Source organism: Metopolophium dirhodum, chromosome 1 (assembly GCF_019925205.1).
Source record: "Metopolophium dirhodum isolate CAU chromosome 1, ASM1992520v1, whole genome shotgun sequence".
NCBI classification, from domain to species: Eukaryota; Metazoa; Arthropoda; class Insecta; order Hemiptera; family Aphididae; genus Metopolophium; species Metopolophium dirhodum.
In genome coordinates this window covers 19294457-19308617 of record NC_083560.1, presented here as the reverse complement: position 1 = coordinate 19308617, position 14161 = coordinate 19294457, and the positions used below count along the sequence as shown (strand labels likewise).

The 14161-nt window shown below is 26.1% G+C and overlaps 1 protein-coding gene across 2 annotated transcripts; it reads right to left on the bottom strand.

The window, feature by feature from the left end:
* Window positions 1-10037: 10037 nt before the first annotated feature.
* LOC132937484 (uncharacterized) lies at window positions 10038-14161 on the bottom strand. 2 transcript variants are annotated; one of them, XM_061004307.1, is made up of 2 exons: window positions 13994-14161; window positions 10038-10640 (listed from the first exon to the last, which is right to left on the bottom strand). In XM_061004307.1, the coding sequence occupies exon 2, from the start codon at window positions 10576-10578 to the stop codon at window positions 10069-10071; it is 510 nt and encodes a 169-aa protein (XP_060860290.1). In that variant the 5' UTR covers window positions 10579-10640; window positions 13994-14161; the 3' UTR covers window positions 10038-10068. The 2 variants fall into 2 exon arrangements, with proteins under 2 accessions (XP_060860290.1, XP_060860291.1); XM_061004308.1 differs by lacking the exon at window positions 13994-14161 and adding an exon at window positions 13860-13918.

The window sequence follows — 14161 nt, the reverse complement described above, 5'->3', positions numbered from 1 at the left end:
AAACAACCGACTAGTGATAAGCGGAACTCCTGTGTAATCACTGTCTTGTATTATTATCATGATTTAAGATAGTACTATCTTCAATCGTGATTATTATAAATCAGTAACGAATACTTTTCTTCATTCCATCGGCACCTACATTGTTACAAATTACCAAATGGTCCCCAACAGTAGGAATTCTGTTCGTTCTACCTCCACGTACGCCGTACGATTCTACGATCTAAAACATTACACATTAACACGAGAAAAATTACACACGAACAATTATTACGCAGGAATGAATTAATCGGGAATGTATTACGTACTTAGGTAATAATCAGGAAAATATTATACGGGAATGTAGGTAGGTAATAAAATACCTTACAAAATAACATAAATATACCTAACATTAGAAAATATAACGCTGGAAAAATACTTCACTGGAATTAAATGCACCAAATTCATAATATATGTAGGTTCTCAATTATGTGCCTAATATAGGTATGTAGGTACTTGAGTAGATCACTTATTACCTAGCTACCTTATTCAGTCGCTTGTCGAGTGCTTGTCGAGCTGTTAAAATAATAGTATGTAGGTACCTACCTACCAGCTACACAGTATTACAGTATAGCAGTATACAGTATAGGTTTTTTTTTAGTGTGTAGTGAGAAAAGTAACTGTGCAGTGAAAATTGTTACTTTGTGCAGTGCAAAAAAGAATTTCAGGATGATAATTTCATTGTAGGTACATTATAAAACAATAATTGAGTAAACTTAAAATAAAAAAAAAATGTTCCTATTAAAATTAAAATGTGTGTTTATATTATTCATTAATATACTGTTTTTTTTTTTTTAAAAACAAAAAAATATCAACCACTTTTAAGAGAATGTCAGCGCACTATTTGTTTTCTCTCTCTGGCCCACGCGCAACATAGACAAAACGCATTTGCGCAGAATCGTTTTTTCTATGTTTTTAAGTCATTTCAGAGTAAAATCACCCATTACGAAAAAGATAGAAAATATTATTTTAGAGGGAATGACATATCGATTTTATATTTTATTGTTATTTGAATTTGTATTCGACTTTCGAAATAAACAAAAAATGTTGTTAATTTAAATTATGTTTAAATTGTTTTGAAACAATATTTAGAAAAATCGATATGTCATTCCCTCAAAAATATTATTCTCTATCTTTTTGATAATGAGTAATTTTACTCTAAAGTTACTTAAAAACATAGAAAAAACGATTCTGCGCAAATGCATTTTGTCTATGTTACGCGTGGGCTAGAGAGAGAAAACAAATAGTGCGCTGACATCCTCTAAGCACATGCTTGTGGTGGTGGTAGAGAGTTACATAACATAATAATATTATGTACAATTTAATTATAAATGAGAAAAGCGGACAAGAACTGAATATTTAATCTATATAATTAGAATACTTATAACTAATATTAAATTACAAGAGTTAAATATAATTCCTTATTATTTATTCAAGTATTGAAAATAACCAAATATGAATTTTTTTTCAATAGTTAAACGATTCCCTTCTGTATAGAATATGTCCCTTTTTATATTTACTGACATTAAGTTGTAGTTTTTTGGACCTATAGATAATCTATGAATTTTTTACCAAACGCTTTTCTAGAATACCTACTCCATACTGACATCAAAAGTTGTGGTGGTCAGGACGTTTTGACTATTATTTGATGTAAAAGTATATTACAAAAGTTATTAAGTAATTAGGTACCTAGTCAATTGATTGTTTTTATTTTTATAAACAATTATTATTACAAATTACCTATTTCAAGTAAATATTATTACTTAAAATTTTAAAATTATTATTTACAATTTTACAATAAAAATAGTGCATTAATTTTCAGAAAATGTCAATTATTTTTTTTTGTAATTTTGTTTGTAACAGTATAAAATTGTTTAGAAATATAGCTTTGGGGGTGGGGGGTCCTAAGACTTAGGGCCCCTGGGGCCACCCCTGTCAGTTCAACGAATAACAATAGTAGGGTTTGGTCTGCGTAAACAAAGTCCATACTATAGTCTATAACCCAGTGTGTGAATAAGTTTATGCAGTCAGAAAAAAATCATTAAAAAAACCCTGCTGTATAGGTACCAGTACTTACAGTATAGATTCCAGGTAGGTATTGTCTATGGACTAACTTGAGCAAAAATATTATCTTATAGTTTCACCTCCATAACGGTCTTTTGTCAATTAATTAATGTGAAACAAATGTCATGTTGTTATGTTAACGTAACTATTATGTTATTAATTAATTTTACGTTTAATATCTATCGTTTTGCTAACGTTCAAAAACGTACACTAATACTCATAGAATGAGATGTTTTATAAACAAATTTATAGGCAATAATTTGTATGGTTCAAATGCAACAGAAATCAATAAATCAAACCTTAACTAAAAAAAAATATTACATTGAAAATATGTCTAGATTAATTAATTTTGAAGTTGTTTACAATAGCATTCAAAAACTTTTTCAAGTTCAGTTTTTCGGCCTTTGACGGTACTCTATATTATAAATTATTATAAACCTGAGTGCATTTCTATAAATTACGTTTTACATTTTTAGTTTAACTTATTGGGCCACTATTTATTATTCAACCATGGTCCAAATTATAACTAGGATAAATTTAAGTCCATTCCATTTAAACAAGACTCACCCTAATACAATTTTATCTAAATAGTACGTCTATATAGTTATATTTATGTATTGATTTTACAATGAAGTGTGTTTTTTTGTGTCTGTCATCACCACCGTTTGGGGCAGCAAAACTGCTTCGATTTTTTTCAACAATATTTTGTTCGACGAGAAAGTCAATCTAGTTGCATCTAGTTGCATTCGGGAGGTCAAAATTTAAAATTAAGAATATTTTTCAAAAGTACCGGGAAAAACAACATAAAATTTAAGGAAAAACGGGAATTTTTATGCAAATTTGGGTTTAGACAAAATCGATTTTGTGTTGTAGTGTAACTCTAAGACAAATTACCGTATAATATATACATGACATTTTCACTGGTTGTTTATAATCGCATTTTATATACACGATAACATTTTCAAAATATTTTATTTGTTTGAACTGTTAAGGAACATTTTCAGTTTCCAATTTTATTAGTTTTTTTTTCTATGAATGTCAATAAAACTTTATTTCTTTATTTGGTAAAAAGCTTAAAAATTCAATACTAGGCTCCTACTATATTTGTACAATGACATTTAAAAAATATTAAAAATCCTTAGTCACAGTTATTTTTTATAAACATTTAATGTTCAAATCTTGACAAATTACGGAAAAATCACGAAAATTAGCAAATTATTTTGAGTTGAGAATTCATAAACATTTTTCTTTTTAAATCTAAGATTTGAAAATTTAATACAAGATTATTCATAAGTTTGTCTATCTTTATCAAAGAAAAAAATGACTACAAGCAAATCAAATTAAATTTTTATGAGCGTTTGAAGTTCATATTTTTACAATATCTTTTGGATATTCACTCGATATCTCATATTATGTAGCGGTTTTGTTATTTTGTTGTTATTCAAAAACAAAAACTAATAAGTAATAACTATAGATACATGAAAATTTTACTGAATGTTTATATTTTCATTTTCTATATACCATACAACTTTGAAAATATTTTTACTCTTTTTAACCGGTTTAAGAACATTGTCAATTTTCAATTTTTTTTAGTTTTTTTTGTATTAATATCATTAAAATATGTTGAACTGTCTACTATGGTACACAACATTTATACAAACTACAAATTCAATTTATCATTCATAAAAATACTAAAATAGATTTAATAGATAGTTCGAGGTTGGAATCTAGATTTTGTGTTGTTACCGTAGTGGTTCATTTGACTTACTTTATCGCATTCGACAAGTGAAAATAACAAGTTAGAGAAAAGCCAAAAGTAACTAGTTAAGTTAAAAAGTTGAATTAAAATGGAAATTACACGGAACCTTGTTGTAAGTTTTCAATTCTTAGCTATAAAAGTTGAACATTTTATACATTTTTAACAACAAAATCATTTTTAAATTTTAAATTTGATAAATTTTATCAAAAATTGAACTTTAAATGCTTATAAAAAATATTGGTCATATGTATTTTTAATATTTTTAAACTGCTATTGAAGAAAGGAGTCAAGCTTGTATTCAATTTTGACGCTTTTTGGCCCAACAAATACAATTTTATTGATATTTATAGAAAAAAAACTAAAATAATTTAAATATTTAACTGTCCGTAAACAGCTCAAAACAATTCAAAATATTTTGAAATTTGTAATACTATTTTGATGGTGTATAAAAATTGATGAAATAAACATATGATATAAATCTCAAGTGTCTACGGTTAATTTGTTTTTAAATTACAACAAAATAAGTTGATACGTGAGAAATCCAGTGAATTCATTATTAAAGGGCCTATTAAAAATTTTACCATTAGGAGTATCTCTAAAATTAAATATGTCAAACAAATTATCCATGTCATTTACAAAATGTATTGTTTTTTGAGAATCTATTGGTAAAAATCCGCAATTTAATGCTGTGGACATACCAGCTGCAACAGTAGCATTAAAAACTTGAGCTGCTAACCTAACTTTCATTTTATCAAAAGGACCGGGATGAATATGAAAATATGTTAATTTAGGTACCATACAGAGGTTACATTTACTATCATAATTGTAATAATTATCTAAATGTTTTTTGTCTACTAAATCTTCATAAATTTTCAATAAATGTTTAAAAAACATGTTACGTGTCGATTTCAGCAGGTGAGGGGGATCAAACATATATATAACTTGCTGTCCATCAACTTCAAAAAATGGTTCCTTAGGAGAAACATTATCAGTATTTGAAAATCGAATGAAATTTGACCCTTAATCTGTAATGAAGCATTTAACATTAAGATTTATATTTCGTAATTGGCGAATCGTTGAAAAAATAATTAAATTAAGATCTGGCCCAGCTATTCGAAACAAGGCTATAGGCAAAAGGTTGTTACCAATTATATTTGATTCCTCTGAGCATAAAGACAAGAGCGTATTTTGCAGGTTCATATGCTCTAAAAGAGTTTGATTGATTAAAACCAATTATCTCATCTTTACTAACATTATAAAATAAATTTTGTTTTATTGACATCTCATCAGCGCATAAAAAGCAGTCCAAAGCATTGCGATGAAAACTACTCATTTTAAATTCTAAGAAGTGAAATAAGAAATCATTTAAGCCAGGTTTTAAATCGTATTGTGAAGTTACTCTTTTTCAAGTGCAAATAGAAGGAAGAGAAAAAGATTTTTGAAGAAAACAAAATACTATAGGGCTAAGAAAATATACAGTTAAAGCAAATTGTTTAATTTGTTTAGAATACCGTTGTCCACTTTTTGACCTATCTTTGTTTACAATATTTTTCTTAACTAGAAGGTAGGCTGATTGCGATAAATATTGTTCACACATTTTCATACAATGTTCAACAGTTGTCGTCTGTTCTAGTTGTTGTTCTAGTTCTTTAGTTGAACAAAAAGCATTATAAAGACTATACAAAGACTTAAATTGTTTTTACTCAGATTTTCAATTTATTAACTTTATTAACCGACATAAGTTGAACGCCAATAAAATTTTTTAATTTTGATGAGATTGGTATCACAGTATATTAAAAAGAATATTCGAAAATGTTATATTTAAATGCTAATAATTGGTAGACATGTCGGAAATGTAACATAGCCCAATGTGGAGAAATTCTAACTGCAGTAATAGATTTGAACTTTGCATAAACGTAAATATTGTTTAAAAATAATTATAATTAATTTATATTAGTCTTATTTGTATAACTATGTTTAAAATCATGAAAACTCATACCCCATTGTACCCTAGTGTGGGAGTAGAATGGAGCAAATTATTATTTTTGGTTTTTTGATAGTAAAGTAAAAAAGCTGAGTTATTTATTTGATTTAGGCTAAGTAAAGCTATACAGTCCCCCCTCATGTGGCAGTTAAATAAGAAAAAAAACTGAATAATTTTATCATTAAAAGGAATCGTTGTTTATGTTTTCAAGCATTGATTTTTTTGTAAATTTGAAGCTCTACATTAAATAGAATCTGTACAATTGGTTTTGAACATTTAGTTTCCCAATCTACATCCTGGAATCTACTACATAATATATAAATATTTTTAAATATTGTAAAAGAGATAAAACAATTAAACATTATTGTATACATTAAATATGAAATAAAAAATGTATCCTATTAAGTATTTATTATTGCAGAGAGATATCTATTGACCTAATATATCTAATCATATGACTTATGGTCAATGGGCTAAGATATTATCTATAAATAATTCACCAAATGTCAAATTTAATACTATTTGAACAAAATATTTCTGTGATTTTTATTCACTTATCTTAAAAAGCTAAGCAGTACTTAGTTTAATAATCACATTTTTACTTTTATTAGTGTTTTTTTTTATAATAAATAATTAGCCACATCCTAAATAAATAACACTCAAATCAAGAGCACTCATTCTTTATTTAAAATTGTTAGACAAAATAAAAAAATACACATTGTAAACAATCAATGCATTCATTACTATAGTATACTATTGCTATTATTATATAAGAATTCATAATAATATAATTGACAAGACTTAATATAACTATTTTTTTAAATAATATACTATTGAATTTTTTCAGTGGATTTTTTTTCTTACATTCGATTACAAGACGCGAATGTGCTTTTGATTAATTGACTTTTATAAAATCACATGGCTGAAAGACATATTTGGTCCGCCACAACAATAATGATAAATAAATAATATTATTCTCCAGTAATGATCGTTTTGAGGGGTTCAAAATGAAAGCGCGCACGACGTGTCAAAATATAATAAAAGTGATCGAGATCTTGCGGATATTATTATTATTACTATGAATGTGATAGGTACCTGTATTATTTATAGAATTACAAGTATTAAAAATTATTAAAATTATTAACTATAGAGTATAAATTACATTTTACTATTCAACTATATTTTATGGCCAACGGTTAGTGTAATTCTTTTAAGTTCTGGTCAAAGTGTTATTTCTTGTACAATAATAAAAAACTATTCTAATAGGTTACGACGTGTACAGGATTTATCGAGGACGCCCAAAACAAGGTTTGATAAAATAATAATTTTGAAAGGTGGAAGCAGGGTTTACTGTTTATTTGAAACGTCACATTCTACGGGGAGTTTTAATGGATTATTTTATTGATAATTCGCGTAAGAAAAATTTGATCGTAATTTGTTTAAAATGTTTTAATTTATTGAAGATTTCTACTAAAACTAATTTAAAAGAGTAATCATATGTCTAATATATTTAGAGATCAGTTTGTAATATACCAACAGTGGTATACAAATATAAAATAATTGTATACATCAGCTCTGGTTGTATAAAAAAAAATATAATTAATATTAGTTATGACTATTAGAAAATTAATTTTATATTTCAGAATATAATTTAAAAATGATAATAATAAATAATAATAATAATTGTTTATTGGTGTTATAAAGGGTTATCAATTACATACATTTATAAAAAATTAGGTACAAAAGTAACGTCTCCTCAAATTAGGGTAAATAAAATAATTTATTATAAAGGTACAAGGTACTACGCTTGTATAATATAAGTACATAATATTATATGTATAACATAATAATAAATTATTATGCAATTTTAAGTGCTATAAAATCCCAACCCTGATAACAATTAATAGGTTAGTTAAGAATTGTGTTACTCAATTACCTACAGAGTACAGATACCCTATTCTTATGATCCTTATAAAAATATGGTTGTAATAATAAAACATTATAATTATAATGTAGTTTATTTTTCAAACATTTTAAAGCTATGGAAATCATGTACGTAAAAACTAACGTTAATACAAAATTGTATGAACTTATATTTAGAACTTTGTTGCCCGAATACTATATTCATCTTAGGTAGGTAGGTAGGTACAATGACATTAGAATTAGCCTTAAAGTTAAAATAAGACCAACGTGAGTATTGAAATGATAATATGGAATATCAATGAATATCACATCAATTGAACTTACCGGCTACCGTATTAACAATAACTAATAAGTAATAACAATATAAAATATAAATATAATATAAAATATCCACACTGACAAACCATCTCTGCTCAGAATCGTTTTTCGTATACCTATAGCCATACCGTATTTAGGGTGGCAGAAGGAGGCCAATTGCCACGGGCAGCACTTTTAGGGGGCAACAAATTTTCGTGGTACCTATTTTGCGAAAACAGATATACAATGATTTAGGCAAAATTAGGCAACATTTCTTGTGGGCTATGGTGTTAGTAACATATAGGTAGATACTGTTAGTACCAGAGGACCTTTATCAAAAATGGTTAATTGTACAAGAGTGTTTACAATATTTAATAGCTTATAGTCTAGGTACTGTAATTTGTAAGTTATGTTCAGCCACATGCCCACATATAAAATATATAACGAATTCTATTCGAACATTTTTTGTAAGTTTGATGATGTAGGTAGGTATTTATTAAAAACTTAAAGTAACAGAAATAGTATTTATTTATAAAAATGATAAATATTTTGAGATAAGGCTTTAGTGCATTTATCATATTTTTATTAACTAACTATTTAATATTTATATAAACATACCTACTTTCAAAAAGTTTGAAGACCACTGTAATAGATTGATCAATTTAAGTCAACTAGTAGAATACACCACAAGTTATATTACCGGATTTGTTGTAAAAAATTAATACAACTCAGGTATCAATTGTAGGTACTAGCTGCTTAACTGATGCTTTTACAGAATCAACTTGACATCTTACGTGTTTGATTTCCATATAGAGTAAAGGAAAATTAACTTACCCACCTAAAGATGTACTAAGAGTCTGTCATGAAGGTGAAAAAAGAATTTGATGTAACCACTCAACTTACTTCCACAACTAAAAATAAAATGTATTTAGTAAATTTAAAAAAGTCAAATGTATTAGATCAAATAACCAAATATTTTGAAAATCGACCATCATTTTTAAATTGTCACTCATCCCAACTAACAAATGTAATTATTTTAAAATACATAGTTATACCTACGTATATTTCATGAAATACGCAAAATAAATTACCGTTTACACAAGTACAGAAGACAAGTAAAATTTGCAAAATTAATTCGCTTTCGGCATTAGTAAATTAAATAAAAATAATGACATGAAAAATGAAGATTAATCTAATAAAAAATCTTTCTGTGGTAAAACTCTAAAAGTGTTTGACTATGACTATAAATACTATTTGGACCATTGTCTTAGGATTTTACAGTTTTAGTATACAAATGCAGAATAGATTGAATTATAATTACCTATTAATTTATAAATATTCCATTTACGTGTATTAATTTATATATAATATTATATATTGTATTGACTTTTGATACCTACCTAAATACAAGTTATAACTAATTATTGTAAATAGTTATATTAATTTATATTTTCTTACATTTAAAATGATTTGGTCATTGGATAATAATATATTACCCCAAAGCTTCGGGAACGCACGTGGAAGGCTAATAACCTAACCATTATAATATAATATTACCTATGAATACAAAACGTTTGCATTGTGAAAATAATAATAGATTGCTGATAAGTAAGTGGTAGGTATCACCACACGGTCTTATATTAAACATATTATCTAAAACTCTAAACTTAATCATTCTCAGATGAAGAAATGCAACTAGGATGTCATAATAAATAATAATAATCTGTCATTGGTTATAATATGAAACCATAACATGGATGTACGTTTTGTACTGACTACTATAATACTGTATACAACCAATGTTGTACATTAACTAGATGAAAATATGCACGCAAAAAATGGATTCACTAACTTCTAACAGATAGTTTTTTAATAAATTAAATCAAACTCAATACAGTATAATTTAGAATATTTATTTTATGATAAAACTAATATAATATATTATTATCGCTTAACAATCAAATCATATTTAAATCATTTCATTAATATACATTTATTGATTCACCTATAAATTACAATCTCTTGTTGTAGTATATTGGCAACCGTTCTTTTGCCAATGTACTAAACCGTCTCTTATAAGTACCATAGCAGATATCGATGCAGCTAACCTCGGGCCCAAAAGTGCCAAACCAACACCCGGTATCATTGCCGCAAGAGATAACCCAACACTAGTTGTCCTGATCACTATGATTGCCGTTGAAGTTTTGTCCAAGATTTCTGAACATTTATTGTAATCCTTATGTTCCTTATTCATAGAATTTTTCATTTCCTCAAACACATTATTCAAACGAACTGCAAACTGAGTGGACGATATAACATGCACAGCGGTTAAAGCTGCACCGGTTATTGGTATTGCGCTCAAGCTGGTCATTACTGTATAGCTTGACTCATGGATAATCAAAGCCGTCTTCAAGTCTTCGACTTGATCATCGTTTCCACAGAATGTGGAAACATTGCGTGAACAAATTGATATCAATAAAAATATGCAAAGAAACAGAGAATTTATGGTTTTCATTTTTATTGGCACGTTCAGCACAAGTTGTGTAAATATCCCAAGATAATGTGTCGGGTGAGCGTCTGTAAACAAATAATACATACATATTATATATGTATAACAAAGTAATCTATCAAAAAGTCTATTTTGAAAAGTTGGACGAAAAGTCCAAAAATACAAATTAATATTCTATTAAATTTAATATTTATTTAAAAAATGTAATTAATTTTATTAAGATTACATTATATTTGAATTTGATAATTATGATTTAGATATTATTCATGATTTGATGGAAGGCTGTGCTGAATTTAGTTTAAAAGCCACTTAAAATAATTAAAACTATTATGTTACTAACAATTCTAGTTGAATTAAATATTTAATAAGGGAAAATTATGTAGCACAATATTAATGTTGGGCCTAGGAAAATATTAAATTTCTTAAAACTTATTGAAATAATCACTGAACTCAATCTTATTAGTGGTGAACCATTAGTTTTTGTTAATGGGGCTCAAACTAAAAGAACTCGTTTAAAAGTCAATAGCCTATATTATTATAACTAGAGATGTAGATGATGAAAACAAAAAAATATTATATTAATAAAAGATGTTTTTCTTAATGAATCTGAAAGAATTATTTTTGAATATTGTATGATGACTACGTAAGGTTTGATGAGCAATTTCATGCTTATGAAGTCAAAATTGTTTTATTTTCCAAGCCTAATTAATTTCTCCTATAGCAAACACTTTAAATGTCGTGTCAAATGGAACAAGATATGTGACAGTTCATGGTCCATTGTAATTTTTGTAAAAAATATATATTACAAGATAAATTATTATTATTATTATTTTCTGTTATTAAAAACAATAATGGCATTTTGTTTTTTTTAATTTGTAAACTATGTGCTGATATATAAATGTATCATAATATAGTTTTTCAAGTTAAACTTGACATAGGAGTCAGTATAATTGTATTATATAATTTGGTTAATTAATTTGTTTTTTATTTTCAAACATATTATAACATATTGTATATTATATATTTATACACATTTCAGTACTCAGATATTTTTTACTTGCATATTTTGAAGTATTAATTTATTTTTTCTACATTTATGAATATTTAAATATAAGATTATATTAAAATAATTTATAAATATTATGTAACCTATCTAATATGCAAAGTGTAGTGAATATTTAAATTAATTAAATATATTTTTCATCTGCATTTTCATCATTGGTATATTAACTTAAAGTTTTGTAACTGTAACAGACAGAAGTTAATTTAAACTAACATGATATTCTTTATATGTAATCAGTTAATGGAGTAATGTTAACAAAACAATTACTAGAACGGTAACTGAAAATTGTATACCAACAAATACTAATTTTAGTATTAAATACAAAATTATTAGTTGTGAATGAAGAGTAAATTTGTAAGTATAAAAAAAATTATTTCAATCAATACAAACATAGGTACCCTATTAAAGGTACAAAATGGTGTGACATATAAAATATTCAATTATTTTTCTACAACTATTTATTTTGTACATGCGATCAAATGTATTCAGTTACAAGTGCAATTTGCTGTTCCTCTTACAATATATAATAAACCAAATTATCTCAGCTATCAATACTGTATTTTGGTTCCTACAACAATACTTTTTTCTAGTGTACTGTTCTTATACTTATTCCTTACTTAATGCTTACATAATATATTACAATTCCACATACAAATTTAAAATAATAGTCTATATAAGAGGAAGTTCAAAAATATATAAGAAAAAAATGTTTTTTTTAAATATGTTAAATCAAAAAATAGTCAATTCAAACATCCAATCACTCTAAAATAAAAATAATAATTTAATAAAAATTATATTTTCTTAAACAATGACCTATGCAAAAAATTCTTCTCTAACCTAACCGAGAATAATGATTTTAAATATTTTGTTGTAATTCAAAAATATTATTTGTCGATATAAGAAACTTTTAGAGTATATTATTATATTTTAAACACACAATAACATTTTCAAATATATTTTTTTTTTGGAAAAAATCAATTTAACTGTTATATTAATGACTAATAATAAAATAAATTACCTACTTTAACCCCAATCATACTACCAAAAATATTTAGTAATATTATAGGCCGACAAACCGTCTTTGCTGATAATCATTTTTTGTACACAATAATTTTACATCATTGAATTCAAATTTAATACCATCCATTATAGTGACCCACCTGTAACCTACTCTACAACAGAGCGACACCCACTTACCTTGACTTTTTTTTATTTACTGTTTTATAATATTTACAAAAGTTAATAGGTTTATATTTTTTCTTATACATTTTTGAACTTTGATTTTGATGTTTTTTGAAACTATTTTAAGTTATTGTTCTGAGTAAATGTATGTTTTACAATTAATTTCTGTAAGTTATAAGCCAATGCAATATGTAACAAAATAATTAATTTTATATATTTTTTTAATTAACCCGTCGTTGGTACACATGTGAGCGCGTCGCTCACACAGATAGCATTTCGAGCGTTATTCGTACAAATATTATTGAATTAATCTGATACTATAAATACCTTCAAATAACATGTCTATAAATATTTATAAAAATAAATAATTACGCTATTTGTCATTGCCTATCAGTTATCGTTAGACAAAGTCGACAGTACCGATTAAGTGAGCGTCATGAGGAGCACATGCGTATCCTGCTGTAACGATCACAACGAAACAAATTCTACAGAAAGTGAATAGACCAAAGTCATAAACTTAATAGTTTATAATTTTTAATTTATATTAAGGTTTTAATTAATTTGTATTTCTTTATATGAAAAAAAAAAAATATTTTTTTTGGAATGAGATTGTAGTTTTTTATTTTTATTTTATAAATTATGAAATGTACATAAAAAGTATTTATATACTTTTTAGTGAAGGATAAAAATATACATAATTCTAGATATGGTTTGATGTTTTAAGATAATAGATCAATTAATAATAATAAAAAAAGTGAAGTGTGAGCGCCGCGCTCACAGTGTAACAATCATGTTACAAACTATATGTGTACCAACGACGGGTTAATGGGCCACAACTATGCTAAATTTAAAAATTAACAATTAATTATTAAAATATATTAAATAAATATTAATTATATATAAAATACCTATTATATTATGATATGTAAACCTACCTATAACCTATATTATAAATAAAAATGTAATAGAATATCTTGTATTTTTAGACTTTTTGTTCGAAAATAAAAATGTGTTATCCGACAATCAAAAGATAAAACAGTACTTTTTGTCCAACTTTTTCAGAACGGATATTTTGTCACTGGACTTTTCGCCAGGGATTCGAATAACAATGTAGTAGCGATATGATCACATAATACGTTTTATAAAAATACCTTATAATATATGTTTTAAACTTACTTAATATATTTAGCAATTTTACGAAATTCGATTCGAAACCGTCATGTATTCACGGTGGACGTAAGTGCGTATAATAGTCCTCTTAAAAAATTGCAGTAATGTATATGGTATATGTAAACGGTATACGCGGTGCTCAGGTGTATCGGCAAAATGGACGCTTGCAAAATG